General features: G+C 46.3%; 1 protein-coding gene across 1 annotated transcript in view; it reads right to left on the bottom strand.

Annotated features, from left to right (window-relative positions):
* Positions 1 to 577: 577 nt before the first annotated feature.
* RPIA (ribose 5-phosphate isomerase A) overlaps positions 578 to 16,009 on the bottom strand; it is a 121,819-nt gene continuing 106,387 nt past the window's right edge. Inside the window, exons 7-9 of the mRNA XM_086964591.1 lie at positions 9,031 to 9,172; positions 5,375 to 5,474; positions 578 to 1,227 (exon numbers count right to left, since the gene is read on the bottom strand). Of these exons, the coding sequence (XP_086820717.1) occupies positions 1,130 to 1,227; positions 5,375 to 5,474; positions 9,031 to 9,172 (340 nt within the window). The 3' untranslated portion in view covers positions 578 to 1,129. The remainder of the gene's footprint in view (positions 1,228 to 5,374; positions 5,475 to 9,030; positions 9,173 to 16,009) is intronic.

A 16,009-nucleotide genomic window follows, 5' to 3' on the forward strand; every position in this document is an offset into this window, starting at 1 on the left:
ATTACAACAAGCACTGGCAATGCCAATAGGTCTGGCTTTAAAGGAATGAATGATGTATGGTAACGGGAAGCATTACAACGAATGTAGCATGGGGACAGATATTTATTTGTGTGAAAGCAAAGGACTGTAGAATAATATTGGTGTAGGTTAAAAGGTCAAGTGGCAGTTGCACTGTCGAGGCAGTCCTAAAGATTCATGTTGATTAATGACTTCCTCCTCTCATCTCTGCTGCTGCTAGAGAAAAACACAACAAATTATTTACTTATCTAAGGCATTTTAGTAGCATTACAATGTGCACCTATGAAAGCTCAAACTCAGGCAGCTAGATAAATAAAATAATCACAGCTGCTAGGGGGCAGGCACTTTTTTGTGGAAGCACACAACTTCTGCCCAATCAAAACATGTATTCCCGGCTTCATACATGTGGGCGTAGCCAAATCCTCTATCTAGTGATGATTACATAATACTCCGGCAACAGATGCACTGTCAAGTCAGATCATAAAAACACATGCCGAGACACAGAAACAGTCCATACTTCTTTCAACAGGTTTTGACATTCAAGCAAAAGATAAAAGTCAAGGCTGTTTGACTGAAATATTTTATTGGCATTCGTGATTCGTACCATGACATAAGTGAAATATGACGCTGATACAGCAAAAGAGACAAACGATAAGACAAATATTTGGCTTTTACAAAAATATGAATATCTGATACTTTTGCATTTTAATGAATGGATGGATTCAGTGTCTTAGGAGTGCTCCACCAAAATGTATAATTCATTACTCTTAGCTTCTTAATATCCTTTAAAACTCAATTGGCACAGCGTAGAGTAAATGGCAGGCACATAGAAGGCACAATTGGAATGAACCGCAACAATGTGTTGAAATAAACATTTACATCAGGTCCTAGTGAGATTTCACAATATAAAATGTTACGTTTTTTTTTTTTGTAAAAAGACATTTATGTAGCCATCAGCTTTCCTCATAATTAGAAAAGGAAAGCTATTCAAAGGCTACCTAATCCATAAATTGCACTATAACCAAAAAAGGTCACTGCTGCACTCCAGATTTGGCGCTCCGAGGCGGAATAAGTGCACTGGAATCAAGCAAAGTGTGCTCTTGTGGTAGTGTTAATGCACAGGCTTGTCACGGGCGCTGACCGTTCCGTCTTCCATACCAAAGTAGACCTTCTCTGCCATGCCGATAAAAAGACCAGTGTCCACCACACCTGCAAAACAAAGACAGTCAACAATGTAGTGCTTGTGAATTCACCTTCGATAGCGGTCTCACCCCAACTCAACTCGCCCCATCTTCAAATGTGTGTTTGGCCTGAATTTAATGATGGCACAGTACTTACTCATCTAAGACACTGGGTTAGCTCGCAAAAAAACACAAATTCTGATCTCTTCAAAAAAGTTAGTGGTTCTTGTGTTTGTACTCCAATATGGAAACTGCATGCAGTCTTATTCATACTGTTTTTTAATCTGCAACTCCATAGTTACACTTGTCTGTATTATTGCCTTCTGTTTTCTAGCTTCCAACTGCCACTCCCTGTCCTCCTACACGTACTACGAAAGTACACAACGTAACCCGTTACTATTAGTCTAAAATACAAGTTTGCATTAAAATAAAAAATTGAAAATCTAAAAAAAAAAAAAAAGAAGGTCTGTACTATACATTTGGCACCATCAAGCATCGAAGAAGGGAAACATTTAATTGTAAATAAAATGAAACAATTTAAAATTAAAATATAGGGCACAAAGGAACCATTCCGCTAGAACTAGACAAAAGGAAAAATATGTATATAGCTGATGAGAATAATTAAAATCAAACAATCGCAGAGTATGGAGGACAGAACCCTAAACTCTTAGGTGATTGCAACGCCGTGTTTGCACAGTGTACAACCTACCCTCTTTGGAAAGACCTTCACCACTTAAGTAGCCAAAACAGGGACCAAACAAAACCTCTACCTGGAGAACAGCCCCCACCCCCATGAAGAGTACATTCGAATTCAGGAAGGACTTTTTATCACAACTCCGGACCAGTGTTCATCAGGGTCATCTCAGTGCTGTGAAGTAGCATGTAAAACAATCACAAAACAATGCATTTAGAAAGCTATGACTAGTGTCCTCAACTGGGCCTCCAAAGCAGGCACCTCCCTGCTCACCAGGTCATGCCAGCTTAATGAGATCTTGAAGCTCCCGTCTTCAGTAAAGTCAGTGGGAATTATCACAAAGCGCTTGCAAGATCATAATCTGCTTCATCTGAACCAATCTGGTCTCCAGCCATTTCAAAGCACAGTGCCCGTTCTTATGGACATTTGGGATTATCTTCTAGAAATGATGGATTAGGGTTCACCAGATTTATCTTGATGGATCAGAAGTCTTCAACTAGGTATGGGCATTGAATTCGCTTCGCTCGTGGAGTTTTTCCCACTCTGTGCACCGAGTTCCGAAAACTGAGTTTTTTTCCCCATTTGTGCTTGGCAAAGTTAAGTTGGTGAGAGCGAGCAAGGGAAATCTTACCCCAGACCACCTCCTGGCAAGATTAGTCAACACTGATGATCACGGATGCCAACTACTGCTCACGTTGAGAAAGCTTCTGTTCATGTTGAGGAAGCTGCCTCTCGAGTAGAACATCTACTCGAGTGGCAGAAAAAAGCAGCGTCCTCTTGCGATGCGCATGGAGTCGTTTGCACTGATTTTCCAGCATGAGACAAACACCTGCCTCTAAAAATCAGCGTAACTGGTGCAACTTAACTCACTCCGCCGCTTGTGAAATTCTGCATATCGCTGGAGAGTTTTTTTAGTCACTTCACGGAGTTCCACATTGCAGTACTCCACACAGGCCTAATTTAACCCAATTGACCAAGGAGCGTTCCTGGAACACCTCACAAAATTAACTGGGATGCTGAAAACTTGTTTGTCCTCATTTCTAGTTATATGAGCAAGCATGTAAATCACCAATCTTGCTGGTCCTCAATCATCCAAATTATCCCAGGGCCTACTTCCACAGACTCCAAGTAAATATGGGCACTACTGTGGTAGCCCCATCTGCTATTAAATCTTTTGAGACAGGCCACATACAAGTAAAGCTTGATAGTTTCACTTTAAAGCACAGGAAATAATCCATGCGTTGTCAGTCCCAAACCTTATTTGGGATATTTGGTTAATGGTACTGACGTGTTCGAGGCGCTCTTCCAGAAAACCTGAAGGCCATGTAGACTAAGCAATACCTATAAGAGGGATAACAACGGCATCGAAAGATATCTGTCAGCTGAACACATTTCCATTTATAGATGGCCAAGGGGGAATAACCTAAGCCCCAATCGATCGGAAACAGTTGTGCTACTCTCTGCTAAGGCAAGCCCAACCAATTTACCTTTCCAATTGCCAGCATGGGCATTTTCTGCCAATGCTGGCATCTCTCAAAATTAAAGGCAACAAGAGTTACAAATCTGGGGGTTTCATCTCTTTCTTCCTCCGCACAAATGACCCCAGTAACCAAAAGTGCAGATCTTTAGCTACTCATGATAGTCAAAATGACACTCATGCTTAATTCCACTACAAGGTGATTCCGGTACAAGCTCTGGTGCAATCTTACCTGCAGTACTGAAGCAGAGAGCACACTGACCTCCCACAAACGTTTATGAAATACCTTCAATTACAGCAATACTGCAAAGCTAGGTGATGATGACCATCCTAACTAGTTCCCAAGTGCTTTAATGTTGATACTCTTATGCTGACCATGGAAAACTTCACAATGAACCCACTGTCTCTTAGAAAGTCTAGTACCATCCTTGGCCTCTTCTGTTCACTGCAAGTCACCACAAGTGTAGTCTGCCATAAACAGATTCCACCTCCTCTGTTATGTTACCTTCTTTTAATTTCTGCAGTTCTTCTTATACCTTCATATTTTTGCCTCCGCATTTTCTTTTACCCATGCTGGCACACAGATTTCCATTTTCCAGTTTCTCCCTATTGAAAAATCCATGTGTGTGTTTCCACCAAGTAACTGGGTAACCCAAACGTGTCTTGACAGTTGGGCAAGGTCACAGTAAAGATAGGTAAAAACTGCGAAAGTGGCAATAAACGTAAAATACTGAATGTGGCCTGCAGTGTAGCTTTGTATCGCCACATGAGATTACTATAAAACATGGCATCTGGGCTACCATTGCAGCCCTAAACCCCTGTAAACGAAATCTCCAGGAAGCCCATCAGAATAAACTTTAAACTGGCCTCCATACTGCACAGACTGAAGCAACTTTTTGCAAAGGTATGCTCCAAGTACAAAATGCATATTTCCCATACCTAAGTGATTGGGAGACAGCGAAGCAATCAGTCTTCACTCCTTTATGGTAGTTACTGAAAACTATATTTATTACGGACCTTTACTATAAATGTCACAAAGATGATTTCTAGAAAAGTCGCTCATCCCTGCCTCAGATTAAGAGTGCCCAGTAAACCGAGCTTTCTATGTTTTTCCCCTCAGGCAAGGATTGTAATTCAAAATCCACACCCCGGTTCTGATCTATAATAGGAATAAACAAGGAGAACAAAGGGCCTGCGGTTGCATCTACCCTGCTGGAAGATTTCTGGCAGAAAGACAGGGGAAATTAATCACAGAAACTTCAACCAACATGTGTCCGAGGAGTGAGAGGCGATAAGATGCCACTAAATGAACACACAACCCACAGCCAAGAACTCTGAAGGTGGCACATTTATATAAAAGCATAGATCCAGGGAAGGCATATCTTTAACATTATCCTATTTCTTGCCAGGCTGGCTCTATTCCTTCTTAAGAGTGGCTGAGGAACAGTGCTAGTTAGAGTTGGGGGTTCAGGCGAGAGAAGCACCCAATCTTAGCAGGCGAGCCCAGTGGAGGGCTAAGAGACCTTCAGAAGCTGAAACAGTGTTGTATCCTCTTGAAATACACCTGGATTAGGGCTATCTGGGATTGCTTGAGCCAGATGTCATTTCTATGGACTGGAATCTAGAGAATGCTAAAGTGATTCTGGTATTTAACTGACCTCTGTTGGTCGTTTTCTATCAAGAAAGTTAAATAGAGGCAGTTGCCAGAAAAATTAAAAAAGAAAGTCCCTCAGCAGAAAGCAATTCTGGTATTTTACTGGCCTCTACTGGTCCTTTTCTATTAAGACAGTAAAATTGAGGCAGTTCAACAGAAAAAAAGTCCCTACACGGAAGCAGACAAGTCCTAGGGCTGATCTCCAGAGCCCACAAAGTACATACACATATAAGTATATACTAATTTATAACTATATACTAAAGTATATACAAGAGGTCTCAAAAGCTCGACCTAAAAAGGGCCAGTATAATGTACGTAATGACACCCAATTTCCCATGAGAACCGGTTACCTGGAATCATTTTAATAGCTGTATTCACTGTGCTCCAGTTGTGTAACTTATCAAATTTCCAGTCTAGAAGGAAATTGCCATTATCAGTCACCACTGGACCCTGCGGAGAAAGAAGTGAAAGTAGGTCAGATTTCTTTAAAGTCCATATCTCACTTGCACAATTGACCTAGTTATCTGCAGCAGGACAATGACACAAACCCAGAAACCGACAGTGAAACTCATCTTAGAGATGGAGCATACATGCACATACATATAAGCTACCTAAACAAACAAACTGCCATTAAATCCTTTTCAATGTGTAAAAAAATAAAAATAAATTAGAGCTGAATACAACCGAAGAAAAGAAAATGAAAAGTTAGTCCTTTATAGACCTCATGCACTTATGCTTTGCTCAAACAGTACTGTATTTCCCCTTTCCCCCCTCATTGCAGTCAGTGCAGCTGCAGGACTGGCTGCATGAATCTGTTTGAGCTTCACTAATTTATATAGGTTTGCTTTATTCTTCAAAAACTCCATCCAATATCAACAGCCACCAGACCTTATAATATATTAGTCAATCCATTTGGTAAAACACAACACTATGTACATGATCTCAAATGCCATAATCGACTGTGAATGTCGTGACATGTGGATACTATATTTCCTTGCTCTGTCCTCCTCACCATGTGACAAGGACTCTGTTGTGCAGAGCGTAAGTGTAAGAAGACATTCTTCATCTTTGCCTCAAGATTCTTTTTAGATTTTTGTGAATCTAAATAGTTTGCATTGTGACATGTAAGTAGAGTGGAACTTCTAAACCGCCCCTGACAGCGTGTGCCTTTTCCTAAACAAGTAGAAGTAAACCCATTTTTGGTTTGGAAGCACTAAATTTGACACTAAATGAGTCAACAACCAGGATGACTACAAATAAAAGGCCTTATGTATTGCACTCAAATTTAAAACACCTAACCTGTATGTTTCAAGTTGTAACTTAAGCTGACGTTCCAGGTCACCAGTGAGGCTCCAACAGTATACAAATGTTAAACCTATGCATTTGGAATAGCCTAGCTAATTCTAACAATAGCTCAGAAAATATGGAGCACCATTTTTGCATCTTATAACCAAGTAGCTAAAATAAAAATCACTATTCACAATGGATGTTTATTTTATAGGCTATACAAATTATTTATATAAGGACACTATCTTCCTTCCTAAGAAAAATTAGTTTGGACAAATTACTGTTCAATTGTCTGCCAGTGACCAGAAGTTACTTTATAGAACACATTTTTTTCAGCCGAGAAAGGGATGTGGATGTAGCTGTTGCAGTTATGAGGCAGTGTCACACACCTAGGGGGCTGATTATGATGAAGGTGGGATCATCACCGACAGCCTGTCGGTGACGGTCCCACGGCCATCGAAACCACCTTATCTGCCCGCCATATTTCAATGGCAGAAGGATGGTTGGCAGTCAGCAAAACCGACCATCACATTTATTTATTTATTTTTAGAGTTTTCTATAGCGCTGGCCAGACCCAAGGGTATCGGAGCGCTTCACAATTTGATTGGGAGAAAGGGTGCGAAATAGTACAGTAAAAAATAGACAGACATCATACAAGTTCAGCAAATTGACAGCCGCCTGAGGGGCGGGATTGAGGTAGTGTTTTTGAGGCATTCAAGGTTCCTGTCGCGTTGTTGAGGTAGTGTTTATGAGGTAGTTAAGGTTCTCGGTTGCGCTATGGAGGTAGTGTTCGGGAATGCACGGTTGAGGTAGAGGATCACATATCCGTCTGGCTCCTTGAGCAGTGCAGCAGAGGGTGTCTTATTTCCTACCATGGTGGCAGTGCCTGATAGGCAACATGGTAGGGATAAAAACGTCCCTTTTCGCCCGCCTTTACATGGCCTTCTACCATCTTAATATACAATACCACTCGCCCATGCCATCCAATCTATTTGCTGTTCATTTACTAAAAGCACTGTCTGCACATTGTGACACACTGTAGCAAAGTGGATGAGTTTCTTGCACTTCATGCAAGCCTCCCTCACTGCTGGACAGACATTTGAATCTACCATAAGATTGTGTGAACCTCCCCTATAAAAAATTACCTTGTTATTTCCTGTATTTATCTCTTGTCTCCTACTACCACTTGGTGTATAGATACTGTACTTGGCTTTGCCACAGACTGCACCTAAAGGACCATGACCTCCCACTGAACCTGGACTTTGCTAGTTCCTTAGATCACGTACAGACCTCTCAATGCCTCTAGTTATCTCCAGTGCTTTATGAAGAGCCTGGTGCCTGCAAAACAATTGTCTCCCTGGTGTCCTACCATAATTACAAGTGACTATTAGTTGGTCTATCTGTTATTTATCCAGTGTGGAAGATACAATCTTCAATTCTGCTAAAAAAACTGTTGATGCATTCATGTTGGTGCCATACGCAGATGATAAAACTATGCATTTCCACTATTACACGTGAATCATCTTTAAAGTGATACTACAGTCTCTTTATTGCTTCCACATGCACGTTCCACATGGCAGGTACAGGAGCTGGTGGGATAATCTCAGTTAGGTGATCAAATATCTGTGCCAGGACAATTATATAAACAACACCTTATTCACGACAGAATCAAACCTGGTGCCATCTATGTCTATTAAGTAGCCATGTCCTGTGCCATTGGCTCTATTACATTCTGGGAATCCCAGACTCCTGAAAATATTAGGTTAGTAAATTAGCATTTTGAACTAGATAACCACAGGATTATGAGCAGTGGAAAAAGGTGCCTCACAAAAACGTTCTCTATAATCACTTAGAAGCAGCTTTTCCTATCCTGTTGTTTTTTCTAAAACTTGTCCGTTATAATTTAAAATGCGCTCACCTAGGAAAGTCTTCACTTGTTAGTCAATTATTTTGTTTTCCATTTCATAATGCAGCCTTGCATGTGCTTCAAATTGCTGTTCCTTAACCCTGTAGAAATAATCTCTCCGTTGTCCAACATCCTTTGGAAAATGGCCGACACGTTCTGCCACTCACGCAACCAATGGGACACATTGTGAAGGAATAAGATCATCTCTGCTGCCAATCCGGTTGCCTGTTTCAACCAACTCGAGGGAAGGACTGATCCAGAAAGCCAATGTCACGCTGTGCACCACATGCATGTGTGAACTGTCCCAGTTCTTTCTTTCGATCTCCACCCCACCCGCACTCATTGACCCTGCCCGACATACCTCTCCTGTACCTCAGCCACCAGGCAGGTAGTAGTGACAGACCTCAAGGTTTTGTTTCAATGTGCTTCTTTACTCTTTGGGGGTTCAGATCTCAGGATTGTCACCAAATTATATTGAGTCCAAAGAATCACAGCATGACACAGAAGTAAGTTTAAAACTCCAATTTATTCTGATTGCGTGAAGAGCCAGCAGACAGCGTTCCTGTCAGCAGTCGCTCCAGATGCAAGCTGCCCAACGATCCATGAAGTCTGGGACGTACCCCAAAAAATGTGACGCTAGAACGTACAACCTAAATGGCAACGCACACTCCTACACAAACATGTAACATGGATCTGTTCCTTCGCTCCCTTCATATTACATTAACCTGCGTGAGAGAGGACATCTGCTCACTGCCAATACCACAATCATTCTCCAAGTGTGTAATGCAAGCCCAAGCGACGCAATGTACTTACAGCTTTACTAACGGCCATTCTTAGTTCAGCGACTCCTCCGAACCTGTTGGCGAGAGCTTTGGACACTGGCACATAGGCCATTGGAATGACTTCAATTGGAATGCCTTTCTTCCACTGTTCTCCAAAATGTTTGGAATCTTTCCTGGAAAAAGGAAAAAAAAAGGTAATTGTGGTTTCATTTTTATGGGACAGGTAAAGGTGTTTCAGTTGTAAAGTACAATCTTAGGTTGTATCCGGCTACTGATTTGGCGTATATCACCGTAATTCAGAAAGCAGATCTTGAACCACACCAAAAGCACTCCCTGTTCCGATAAGGAGGTTGATGATTTCACAATGTAAATTGCAACACCTAGAGCAGTCCCTTTTACAGAAGTTTAAAGCACACGAGAAATGAGATGTCATGCTCTTGTTAAGGCCGTTCGCACGCTTTGAAAAAACAGACGGCCATGAAAGCGCTTTTATTTGGAAAAAATACTTTGACTATTGGGTTTACAGTCACAGAAATGCTTTGCAAATTGTCATGTAGCTCAGTGTGCCTCCACTATACATTGCTCCTTTAACCAAAATGCACAATTCAGAATCATTTGTACTAATACCAGAAGTTAAAATTAACCTAACGTAAGAAAAATAGCTTACAAATTATGCACAATAGATTCTAACTACACATTAAATCTCTAGTATTACATTTATCCACAGATAGTGGCAGAAATGATGAAAATGTAATAATTTGACTTACATAAAAATGCAATGCTCTGCTGATCTGCAAATTAAGTTGACTGAGCTGTCCAAAAGCAGGAACTTAAAACCTCTACCTTTTCACAACTTACTGAGGAAGTGGCCTCCCTTAGTCACAGGAAGTGTGCTGAACTGTTACAATTTCCTAAGCAACAAAACTGTTCCCGAGTGTGCACTCTGTCCTATACCTGCTCACCTTCACGCCACAGAACATACCAAACTCCACAAATGCTTATTTTAACAACTTGACCTGTAGTCCAATGTCCAAATATTCTACAGAAAGCCATCAGATGGTTCCCATAGTATTAGAGTTTTATATGAAAATTAAGAAAATAACATAATAAACAAATATTAACTAATGTTTACGTAAACACTGGAAGCGTAATATTTCCTCAAGCAACACAAGCATCTTGTTCCAATAGATCTCAGATGAGTTACTGGACTACATTTATTTTGAACTCCCTTCTGATCTTGAGTGATTTTAAACTAGTTCCAAAGATCATCCAGCCTGGTGCCAAAACCCAAAGACACAAACTCCCAAGATTATACAACTGGTCACCAACTATGGTAACAGTGAGTGCTTACCATGAATTCTATGTCAGGACCGGAGGCTTCAGATTATGCTATATCTTCCTTCGCTTTATTAACATAAAGACTCCACAGCAGCTTAGGAAAAGATATAATAAGAACAAAAATGCTTTAAACATAAAGCATTAACGTAATGTTCAACAAAAAATAAACAACAACTCCCAAGAGTCTCTTGCGTAACAATAGTCCATAGTCCTTTTACTCTGTCCATCATCACTATATAACCGGACTTCTCATCATCTTCCTCCTCTTTCTTCGCTGCTCCCGCAGCCAGATAAGTGCTTTTCTATTTGTTACCTTTTCATTGTGATTGATTGTCTTGTGTACGATCTTTGGGGGGACTCCTTGCATGGTTTATTTCCTTACAGAGTCCCCAGTTGCGGGAACGTTCTTCGTTCCTACGCGACTTTATTCCCACTTGTGTGCGGTGTGTACATAGACCGCAAGGGGGCGGCCTGTCGTCTCGCCGACCCGCCGGCGCGCCTCCGCAGTGCGAGGAGCCACGCCGTAGGGTCTGCTTGCACGGGGGCCGATCCTCGCGTACCCCTCTGACACCTGGTGATCCGGGTCAGTACTTTTGCCCACTTTTTGACGCCCTCTGGGGTCTGTATGGCGGTTCTGACCGCGTGAATCACCTTCGGGTGAGATCTTTGCACCTCTTTACCCGTGTGTGGCCTAGCGCGCTTGAGGGGTACGTAGACCCGGTCCCGGCGAGGAGGGTCTGCGCGCTTGGGGGTTGGTGCAGCCCACCTGCCACGTCAGCTGGCCCAAAACGTGATCGCAGCCGCTTGGCCTGCCCACATGCGAGAACTTTCTCGGTTGCCGCCCTCTTGGGTGCCCCGCATTTGCCCTTGGTTCCGAGATGGAAGGGGAATACGATGAGGAAGCCTGCCCCTATCTGCAGGATGATGAGTTCTATCAGGCGGTAGACAACTCCATCTATCGTTGCGTGACGGAGGTGGTAGGGCCCATGGAGGACCGCCTTTCCGCCCGCATCGTGGAGGAGTGCGCGAAGCTGGCAGCGGCGCAGGTGCCTCCGTCCCCCGAACTCCCGGGGACGTCCGGCGGGTTGCCACCCGCTCCGAAGAGACCTCGTGGGGAGGGACCTTCATCAGAGGCCCAAGGCGTGGACAGGGGCGCTTTCTAGCGGCTTCGTGACGCCTTCCTGGCCAAGGCGACGGCGGTGCCCCCTGCACCCTTGGTGGATCCTGGCACTTCGGGCGACGTGTCTACGGCGCCCGCCTCCCCGATCTACGACTCTCCGGACTCGGATGACGACGGGGAGTCGACCCGTTCTTGGCTTCCGACACCTTCAGCGAAGGAGATGCCCCGAGTCGGGCATGCTGGACCCGGACGAGATCGTCCACCCCCGATCCGCGGCCTGGGCCCCGGGGGAGACGGTGGCGAAGTTTGTCGCGGGCAGGCTGCGCAAGCCCCTAGAAAAGGAGGCGAGGGGTTGCCTGCGTGGGGAATGCCCTCGGCCTACCCTGGAAGGGAAAGTGGCCATGACACCAGAGTTGGACCCCAAGATGGCCACCTTCCTGGCGAAATTCATGAAGGACCCCAGGAAGGGGATCGACCGGTCCTGGCGGGCTTGCCGGGACAAGTTGTTGGATGCGGTCGGGCCCGCCACGAAGATCCTCGATATGGCGGAGGAGGCTCGAGTGAATGGCACTGCCATTTCACCGGAGGTGCTCTCCAACTGGGCCCAGAGGGTGATCGTCTTTTTGGGCAACGCCCAACTGTGCCCTGTCCAAGGAGAGGCGGCGTTCGCTCCTTATCAAGCTGGATCCGAAGCTGGGGGACCTGGCCTCGTCGGAGGCAGGTGCCGTGGCTCAGGGTGGCCTCTTCGGTGAGCCTTTCATCCGCGAGCTGGGAAAGTTCGTGAATACGTTCACGTCGCTGGACAAGGCTCAGTCCAGCATCAAGAAGGTCTTCCACCAGCGTTTTTCTAGAGGGGCCGGTCGCGGCAGGGGCCGCGCGATCGGCCGTGGTCAGCAGACCAACAACCGAGGACAAGGCTCCGGAAGAGGTCAGTACCAGACCTCAGCCAACTACACCAACTTCTACCCCACGAGGGGACAGCGCTATGGTGGCAGAGTGTTCAAGAAGAACTCCGGACAAGGAAATGCCCCCGGTAAGTGTACTTTGCTTGGATCAAGTTCCGATTGGGGGGCGGCTGGCAAGCTTTTACGGGGAGTGGGAATTGCTCACTGCCGACGCTTGGGTTTTGCAAACTGTAAGAGGTTTCCATATCGAGTTTTACGACCCGCCAACTCAGGCGAGGCCCCCGCGCCCGATGGTTTTTTCAGAATCCGACGCGCGATTGATAGACGAAGAGGTCTCAGACTTGCTGCGGCGCAAGGGAGCCATCCGTCTATCAACGCGCCACCCACATGGGTTCCTCAGCAACGTCTTCCTAGTGGACAAGACGGATGGGGGCAAGAGGCCGGTGATCAATCTCAAAGAGTTCAATGGGTGGTTGGTCTACCGTCACTTCAAGATGGAGGGGATCCACCTCCTTCGAGACGTGCTCCTCCCTCGGGATTGGATGGTACGACTGGATCTCAAGGATGCCTACTTGGTCGTTCCCATCCACCCCCCTCATCGTCGTTTCCTACAATTCCTGTGGGACGACAAGGTGTTCGAATTCACCGCCCTGCCGTTCGGTCTTTCTTCGGCCCCGTGGTGCTTCACGAAGGTCCTCCACCCGGTGGTGGAGTTTCTCAGAAGTCAGGGGGGTCCGGATGCTTGTATACTTAGACGACATCCTCCTCATGGGGCAGTGCCCGGAGGTGTTGGCGGGCCAGCTGCGTCAAGCTGTCGGCCTGCTTCAGAGACTAGGGTTCGTCATCAACGGCTCCAAGTCGGTTTTGGTTCCCACTCAGCAGATCACCTTTTTGGGTTTCGTGGTGGACTCGGTACAGGCGGTCCTGAGCCTGCCGGGTCGGAAGGTCGCGAAGATTCGACACCTGCTTCGGCAGACGATCGCAAGAGAGCGTACGTCACTGCGTCATATCGCCAAGGTGGTGGGCCTTCTCTCGTCCTCCATCCAGGCGATTTTCCCGGGCCCGCTGCACTACAGGGCTCTGCAACGCTTGAAGGCGCAGCATCTGCGCCGGGGGATGTGTTACGACCAGTGGGTTCCCCTCACAGACGAAGTGAAGGAAGAAATGTCATGGTGGCTGTCTCACATGGAGGCATGGAATGGGCGAGCGATCTTCGGTTCGGCTCCGGACCTGATCATAGAGTCGGACGCCAGCAGGTCGGGCTGGGGCGCCCGGTGCGGGGATTTTTCCACCGGCGGCGCCTGGTCGTCGGAAGAACAACAATTGCATATCAATTGTTTGGAGCTCCTTGCGGGCTCCTTCGCAGTTCGCTGTTGGACCAAAGACTCGGTCAAGGCTTGTGTCCTGTTACGGATGGACAATATTTCGGCGGTTCGGTATGTGAACCACCTAGGAGGTCCTCGTTCCCGCGCCTTGGCGGATTTAGCGAAGGATTTCTGGGATTATTGCCTGTCTCGTCACATTGCGGTGACGGCGGAGTATCTGCCAGGCCAATGCAATCAGGTAGCGGATTGGCACTCTCGACATCTCAGGGACGCCAGCCAGTGGAAACTGGATCCGGAAGTCTTCCGGTGGCTACACTCCCTTTGGGGTCCCTTCTCGGTGGACCTCTTTGCGTCCCGTCTCGACCACCAGCTGCCGCGGTTTTACAGCTGGAGGCCGGACCCTCTAGCGGAGGCCACGGACGCGTTCTTGCAGGATTGGAGTCGGGAACAGCTGTTCGCGTTTCCCCCTTTCTCCATGATCATGCGAACGGCGGCTCAAATACGCCGCCAGGGTGCGGAACTGGTGTTGGTTACACCGCTGTGGAGGTCTCAAGTATGGTTTCCGGTTCTTCTGGAACTTTCTTGGGATTTTCCAATCCTACTCCCCCTGTTTCCTCTGCTCCTGACGAACCCGGATCAGGAACCTCACCCTCTCGTCGTGCAGAACACTCTCCGCCTCGTGGCGTGGAGGCTCTCAGGAGATGCTGGGCGCTCCCGGGCCTTTCGGGGTCGGCTGAGCACTTGCTCTCCAAAGCATGGGCCGACAGTACGACGAAGCGTTACAGATCCGCTTGGCTTAAGTGGATGCGTTGGTGTTTACGAAGGGATCTGGATCCCGTGGTCGCAGGCCTTGTTCCCGTGCTGAATTTCCTGGCGCATTTGGCCGACAAGGGTCTAGCGTATAGGACGATCAATGCTATCCGGTCGGCGATTTCTGCAGGCCATGATAACATCGATGGCCACCCAGTAGGGGAACATCCTTTTGTGTGTCGGCTTCTGCGGGCTGTTCGCCTCGCACTGCCGCCAGAACCCAGGTACTCCGTCCTTTGGGACGTCAATTTGGTTCTGAATTTGTTCCTGTCGTGGCCAGCCAATTCTTATCTGTCTCTTAAGGAGCTGTCGGCGAAGTTAGCCATGTTGTTATGTCTGGTTTCTTGTAGGCGCGTCTCGGACGTGCGCGCGCTGGATGTCTCTGCACGCATTTTTTCCCCGGATGGGGTTACTTTCACCGTGGGCCGGCGTACTAAGACGTTGTCGCGTTCCATTTCTTATCCAGCCTTTACTGACACTCCTAAGTTGTGTGTCGTGCAATGCCTCAAAGCATATGAGGACCTGACCTTGGATCTGCGCCCTCTGGGCGAGCGTCAGTTGTTGATTGCCCTGCGGAAGCCACACAAAGCTGTCTCCTCCCCTACTATTGCTCGGTGGGTGCGATGGGTCATGCAAGAAGCAGGCATCAATACTTCTCTCTTTGGAGCAAACTCCGCCAGGGGGGCCATGGCCTCTAAGGCATTCTCGGTGGGTGCTCGTCTGGAGGACCTAATGCGCGCGGCGGATTGGTCCTCGGATTCCACCTTCAAGAGGTTTTATTTTAAGCCGGTGGTGGATTTGGCTCAGTTGGTGGTAAGTAAGCTTTAAACTAGCATAATCTGAAGCCTCCGGTCCTGACATAGAATCGAAATTTGCCTAGCTTACGTAACGGTAAGTTTCAATTCTATTAAGGACACGGAGGCGAGGATTATCCCACCCGGGCCACAGTGGTGTCTCTACCCACCCGTATGGCAGTAAGTAAAGCGTTTTCCTTTACATTGTCAGTACTGTGTTGATCACTGAATGCTCCTCGCCTTGTTGTCGCATTCCTGGGCCACCTCGCTGACGCTGTTCCTTTTTTGACAGGCAACGACGGTGCTAAGCAGGACCAATGAGGCTCAAGCGTGATCTGCGCGAAGAAAGAGGAGGAAGATGATGAGAAGTCCGGTTATATAGTGATGATGGACAGAGTAAAAGGACTATGGACTATTGTTACGCAAGAGACTCTTGGGAGTTGTTGTTTATTTTTTGTTGAACATTACGTTAATGCTTTATGTTTAAAGCATTTTTGTTCTTATTATATCTTTTCCTAAGCTGCTGTGGAGTCTTTATGTTAATAAAGCGAAGGAAGATATAGCATAATCCTCGCCTCCGTGTCCTTAATAGAATTGAAACTTACCGTTACGTAAGCTAGGCAAATTTCGATTCAGTGGTTTAAAGTGATATATTTATTTACATCAAGGCCAGCAAATATTTAAGAGTGAGCACTGTCCCACGTTAGACAACCGTAAA

The sequence above is a fragment of the Lissotriton vulgaris genome, chromosome 3_2, assembly GCF_964263255.1.
Source record: "Lissotriton vulgaris chromosome 3_2, aLisVul1.2, whole genome shotgun sequence".
Lineage (NCBI taxonomy): Eukaryota > Metazoa > Chordata > Amphibia > Caudata > Salamandridae > Lissotriton > Lissotriton vulgaris.